Source organism: Lampetra fluviatilis, chromosome 7, assembly GCF_964198595.1.
Source record: "Lampetra fluviatilis chromosome 7, kcLamFluv1.1, whole genome shotgun sequence".
NCBI classification, from domain to species: Eukaryota; Metazoa; Chordata; class Hyperoartia; order Petromyzontiformes; family Petromyzontidae; genus Lampetra; species Lampetra fluviatilis.
Window position 1 is genome coordinate 9,443,309 of NC_136281.1, and position 6,436 is coordinate 9,449,744.

The 6,436-nt window shown below is 46.8% G+C and overlaps 1 protein-coding gene across 1 annotated transcript; it reads left to right on the forward strand.

Annotated features, from left to right (window-relative positions):
• The first annotated feature begins 1,145 nt into the window (after positions 1-1,145).
• Positions 1,146-6,436, forward strand: LOC144933271 (uncharacterized). The gene is made up of 4 exons (XM_078857959.1): positions 1,146-1,420; positions 3,406-3,609; positions 4,023-4,130; positions 4,531-6,436. The coding sequence occupies exons 1-4, from the start codon at positions 1,298-1,300 to the stop codon at positions 5,173-5,175; spliced, it is 1,080 nt and encodes a 359-aa protein (XP_078714085.1). The 5' UTR covers positions 1,146-1,297; the 3' UTR covers positions 5,176-6,436.

Below are 6,436 nucleotides of genomic sequence, written 5' to 3' on the forward strand. Positions count from 1 at the left end.
TGGTTATGATTCCGGTTTGAGATGACAACCGCTGTTATAACTCACACGGTATTCCACGAAATCGTAAGGCCTTTCTTATAACACGCGCCTGCTGTTGAATCCATAGTATTGCGATAATGCGTTTAGCAAACAGTATCTGAAATATAACAATTGGTTTTACGGGTTTTACCCCTTCTGGCAACAAAAAACCCCTCTATTATGAACAAAACAGGTGTAAAGATGTTAAAACACCAAACATAATAATGTTTCAAGGAATCCTGTCTGCAGGAACCGCACGTACTTGTGAACATGCAAACAAAAAAAACATGCTCTGATAATATATGCATTTTCTTTGAAACTGATTGGTCCACACCAGAGATAGTTTTTTTTTGGAGCCGAGTCTCAAACAGTGTTAGACCGGAGAACGCCAAAAGGCGAACAGCACAAGGCCAATCCACTATCAGGGCATTTATAGCTCGGGCTGAGCAGCTACAATATGGGACGCACCTAAAAGTAAATACCATCGTGTATACTTCTCGTGTAAGACATTAAAAAAAAAATCCCAAAACAGATGGCTTTCGTGGACATAGTTACCGATTTTATTGTAACCAACAAAACCCAAAAAATGTGTGACCGGTATCGGTAAAACAAACGCAAACACACCCACCCACGTCTGTCGTTTTTTTTTACGTAACCACTCCGGTTCTCCAACCTTCCACGCCGCGCGGCACGCCGAGCTGCGGCTCGGAATAGCGTGTGTGCGTGCGAGCACGTGATGGGAGACTCCTCCGCTGTCGTCACTGTTTGTGTTGGAAACGGTAATCCGGCGCGACAACACCAAATATGGTCATGTTCTACACGCGCCCCGCCCACGCAGGGCATCCCCCGCCGCGGAACAAACCAATGGCGGAGGCAGTGGACGGACGACACCTTTACAATAAATATTCGCCGCTCGAACGCTTAAAAGGCGCAGCACAAGTTTACCACGCTCGGCTAGTACACACGTCGACAATTATATTATTATAAATAAGACGCGTACACGTGTAATTGTTTCGTTTTGAGAATAATCGAAGGCGGGTTGGAACACATATAACATCACCCCCCCCCACAATTGGAGAGTAGTTGGTAGAGTCCGTCTCGGAACTCCCTATTTAAGCGGCGCGAGTTGCGTGTTGTGGCGTCATTCGCTGGGGTTTCTTCTCAGTCAAGTTGCTGCTTCGGCGCAGTCGCAACTACTACGACGACGACCGCTGCCGTTTGGAACGAACGAGAGACGACGAAGGACATCCCCAGCTGCGATCCATCCACCTCCTTCGCCATGTACACCGAGCAGTGTCCCGCTTACGACAGCCTGTCGCTCTCCGCCATGCTGAGCGTGGAGTCGGCTGGTGCGGACCTCATCAGCCTGCCTGCATGGAGCGGATCACCATCGGGTTACCAGGTGGGTCCCCGACCACACGCAACGGAGGAGAGAGTGGTGGTGATGGTGGTGTTGGTGGTGTTGGTGGTGGTGCCGGTGGTGGTGGTGGTGCAGTTGATACGGTGTCTATTGCCACCCAGGACGCCTGTTGTGTAATTGGAGTTTGCGTGTCTCTCTTTCTACCCCTGGTCGTGTCGATTTTTCTCCGGGTTCTCTGATATGTCTCCCTCCATTTCCTCACGATGATAAGCCGCCACTTCGTTGTGCTATCATGATGAAAAAGAGCCGCCTAGCTCCGGTGTGCTTTACCTGGTTAAATAAAACATAGTTTTTTTTAATTTCGAACTTCTTTCGCACCGTACGGGGCCAACCGTACTAATCGGAGTTCCTGTAGGATATTGATAAAGCACCCTCCACGACATAGTGTCCCAGGTTCGCCTGGACGAAAATTATCAGTTGCAATTGTATAGCAACAACACAGTATGCCGATGAGCGAAAGGAGCGGTGGGTCAGTGGTTGGGGAGGATCGCACGGCTACCATCAGTGGCCGAGTGATGTATGAGCCGGTCCGACACCAGAACCTGCAGCCCCCCACACCACTTAAGCAAAAAACCCCCACAACCTACGACAATGCGTGTGGAGGCGATTCATACAGCAGTTGATTATTGGCTGCTGTACATTCTAAATTATATTGATCAATATTCATGTGATTAATGCAGATTTGAAGCTTTCGTGACTGCAGGAATCCATGCTCTTTGGTTTTACCGAAAGAACCAAAGAGTATGGATTAATGGGATGACTTTATTATGCATACTACTGGGCAACTGTGGAATAAAGAGCATTTATAGCTCGTCGAATTCCTCCGGTATAATTGTGACATTGCAGTCGGAGCAGAGTTAAGTCTGTTGTGGTGGAGGGGTTCGGGGAAGCTACGTGACAGCACGACACCCACCACCTGCAGGGACCACCGTCAGACGATTGAGTTTAAAGCGCCGAGTGCCCGAATACCCGAATACAAATCGCTGGCAAAACTCTCGCGCTCTCGGCTCGCCGCGATCGAGGTGTCTAATTGAACACCCCACGCGCGAAGCCCCCCGTAGAGTAGCGTGGGAGGAGGTGGAGGAGGAGAAGGACGCGATGCGATGCACTTCACACTTTGCTGCTGCTGCTGCTGTGTGGTGATACGCAGACACGATATCAGCCAGCCCAGCAACACGCGCCTCTCTGCAGTGATTGATAGCGCAGATTCGCGTTGCCCAGGGTGGCTTTGTAGCCAGCCGTGTTGTCGGTGGTTCAACCGATTTGCAGGGTTGGCTACGTACGGTGCGAAAGAAGTTCAACACATAACTGTTTAAACGTGAAAATGATGTCGTGAAAAGTACTGTAAAAAAAAATCGTTGCCGGTGTTAGGGAGGTATCCATATAAATATATAATTGGATATCTAATGGGTAATTGTTTTACATGTTCAATTTAGGTCATTTTTCATCGAGAGATTATTTGAATCTTTACATTTCAGGGCCCCATGGTGTATAGTACAGTCTCCAACTATTAGTTACTAAATCTCTGGCTTTATGTCTCTGCAGTAAAGCAGGATCATTGCATAACACGTCGCCTAGTATGGTTTTCTCCTAAGTGCAGTATAATTGATGAATGCTTTTGTATTATTTGCACGTATGCACCACTGCCAACCCAATATCACTGTTCTGCATTTTTCTAAATTCACTTTGGTTATGTAATGTGAATTCATATAGACATATCCCATACGGCCCAGGTTAAAGTCATTTACCCGCTCAAATGTACTTGAAATAGAGAGTGTCGCATGTTTATAGACCTAGTAATTCCCACATTTTCGTGGCAGGAGTGAGTCTATCCAAAGCACAACTCCTGCTAAATATACCCAAGGCAGCCGTAGCTGCTGTCAAAGTGACTGTTCATTTTTTAAAATGATTCCATTTGTCATATATAAAAAAACAATCTAACCCTCGCCCATATGTGTGTCCTGTAGGAATACAGTACGCTGCCCACTCTTGACACCGACTCGCAGTGGTTGTCACAGCTGACGGAGAGCGGCAGCGGCGGCGGCAGCAGCAGCAGCGGCGGTGCTTCCGCGCCAAAACGGAGGGGCCTTGGAAGGCCTCGTCCTTACGGACACCCGACCCCAGCTGTCGGGCAAGGGTCTAAGGGGGGCCGCGCCAGAAAGGAGCAACAGGTGAATAATAATGCACACCTTTGTCAATGTCGCGCTGGGCTTGATTTAAATTGGTACGTGCAGAGCAAAGAGTCGGGTGAGAATGCTAGTTTGGCGAATTTGCACAAAAAAAATGTGTAGCATAATGGTGAGTGCTGATAAGTTACGCCGAGTGTGAGTGTTGGGTACAGACCTTATCTGCTATTTATCATACATCTATGCAACGTTATACTTATTAGAACACATGGATTAAATCGATCTGTGGACTTTAAATATAGTCACGGAATATTTGGGATGCAGGTGCATGAGCAGTGTGTACAAGTCGGTTAAACTCAACTGACGATGCATACATATGTGCGGAAAACGCACACAACAGTGCAGCCAAGACTGATGATTTAACACACTAATGCGTATGTACCCCTTGTGTGCTGCAGCTCAGTGCGGAGGACCAGGAGAAGATGCGAATCCGCCGGGAGCGGAACAAGGTGGCCGCCGCCAAGGTGCGCACGCGGCGCCAGGAGCTGACCGACATGCTGGAGGCGGTGGGTAACCCCTACACACAGCACAGTTCACTCGTGGCTCAGCCCGTGCCCGAGGTTCCATTTAGTAGCTGGTTATATTCAGTGAATTTGCAATTTTTTTTTCTTAGAAAGGCCATTGCCTCAATCCACGTGCAATCACATTATTTTAATGAGTATCGTTTAAATGCAGCATTAAATACGTATATGTTTTCATTGTTCGGCAGATGTAAATTGTATTGTACCAACTGGCTTTCTGCACAATCGATCAATAGAATGTTATACCCTCAGTCAAGACCAGTGTGTGTAAAACTCGAATTCCTCTTTGCAGTAATGGAGCTGGCACAAATATCACTCTTGAATTAAATGGTGCAATTAGCCAACACGCTCTAACCATGCCCCCCCTCTCATTATGCTATTCCAGGAGACGGCTAAGCTGGCTGCAGAGCAAGCGACGATCCGTGCCGAGCTGCAGCAGCTGCAGAAGGAGCGAGAAGAGCTGGAGCTGATGTTGGCGACGCATGAACCCGCGTGCCTCTTGCAGCAGCCCACGTGCCAATTGCAGCAGCCTGCGTGCCGCTTGCAGCACCCCGCGCTCGAACAGACCTCGCCTGACTCGACCACTGGCTCCCAAGGGCTGAGGGCACTACGGCCCACAAACCTTCCACTGCCTCGTCTGCAGCTCAAACGGGAGCCTCACAGCCCCCTTTATGGACAACAGCTGCTGCAGCAGCAGCAGCACCACCATCAACAGCAGCAGCAGCCGGTGGCTCGCAAGCATGAGCAACTGAGTAGCCAGCTCGTGCAGCCCTGCACGCAGCTACAACCAAACCACGAGGCGGAGTCTGCCAAGCCGCTGCACACACCCGTGGTGAGCTTGACTCCGTGCAGCGGGAGCGGCTCCTACGTCTTCACGTACCCGAGCCTGGCGGGGCTGCAGGACTTCCTGAGCAGCGAGTCTCACTCCTGCGCGTCAGCACTGCGTCGGCAAAGCAGCAGTGGCGGCAGCGGAGAACTGGGGGCAGTGGGCAGCGACTCGCTGCTGTCCCCCACCATCCTCTCCCTCTGATGTAGTTCTGTCGTAATAGCTTTATTTATACGAGTGGGGTTGGAATCCTTTACCCTTTTGTAATGCGATTTTGGCGTGGTGGTTGCAGTGGGTAGTTCATTGCGCTGTGAATCCAGTGGTAATCATTCCCGTCCACGGCTCATGTCCTTGGTGAGCGATGTTTTGAACTGGTCCCGGACCACGCCTTCACTAAACCACACTAACCATCGTGGTGAAGTATGGTCGGACACACCCCATGTACCTGATAACGGCATGGGGGAGGCCTTTGTCAATCGGTGGATTGGCACAGGAATGTTATTTATTTGTTTGGTTATTAAAGTGGTGAAAATGTTAAAATTTTACTATTGTTTAGCGAAAAAAATATTTCCTGTTTACGACTGATATATATACACACTGTATATTACCTATTTAAAGCAAGATACCTTATTGTTATGCAATGTATATCTACTGTGGCGATCATAGGTGGACAGCAACAGCATTGTTGACGTTTATATACGTTTTTGTACTGCTTACATTCTACATGCTTTTCGGTGTATTGAAAACCTTTTGTGCTAATATTTTGATATCGATACTGTGAGCAGAGTCCTTGAGTGGCATTTTCAGTGTTATTGACTAGACTGTACGGTGTATGAAGAGAATAAATGCATGTTTATACTAGGCACTTGTGTCTATTTGGCATTAATATATTTAACTGTTATTTTACTTTGCAAAATTCACAAGTACTTTATAAAAATGTCTGTTAATTATAGGGAACTGTTACTCACAACCTTCCCAAATGATATTTCAGCTAAAACTTGAATACGAGATGATGAGTATTAGTATAGAATTCCTATTAAATGCAATAACACTAACACCTTACACTCGAAGTGAAATATTGTTTAGATAACTTAAATTGTACTTTTATAAAATCGTGCGTTTTTACATACGAGTGACACTGCCATTTCGTGATGTACACTTTATAATGTAGCTAAACTATTACAAATGTCTTCCAATTGCACAATTGGAAAAAATATTAAATACTTTATACACGTAAAATAAGCGGCTGCTTGTCTTAATTTTAAGACGTTATTCTTGACATGAAAAATAAAATCACGAGCCCTCTTTTAAAGCATTAATTCAACGATTACAAATGTCTTCTATTTGAGACGTTCGATAAAATATGGAGTAATTTATTCCAATGATTGATATCTATTTCAAAAACATGTTTAATGTAACCCGTTCCCACCTGTCAGTGGTGGTGGTTCTCATTAAATCAAATTGT

Excerpts from the sequence above, each read along its gene's own strand:
- LOC144933271 (XM_078857959.1), top strand. The coding sequence starts at position 1,298 with ATGTACACCGAGCAGTGTCCCGCTTACGACAGCCTGTCGCTCTCCGCC. Across the intron at positions 3,610-4,022 it reads GCGCCAGAAAGGAGCAACAG|CTCAGTGCGGAGGACCAGGA; the intron begins GTGAATAATAAT and ends TGTGTGCTGCAG. Across the intron at positions 4,131-4,530 it reads TGACCGACATGCTGGAGGCG|GAGACGGCTAAGCTGGCTGC; the intron begins GTGGGTAACCCC and ends ATGCTATTCCAG.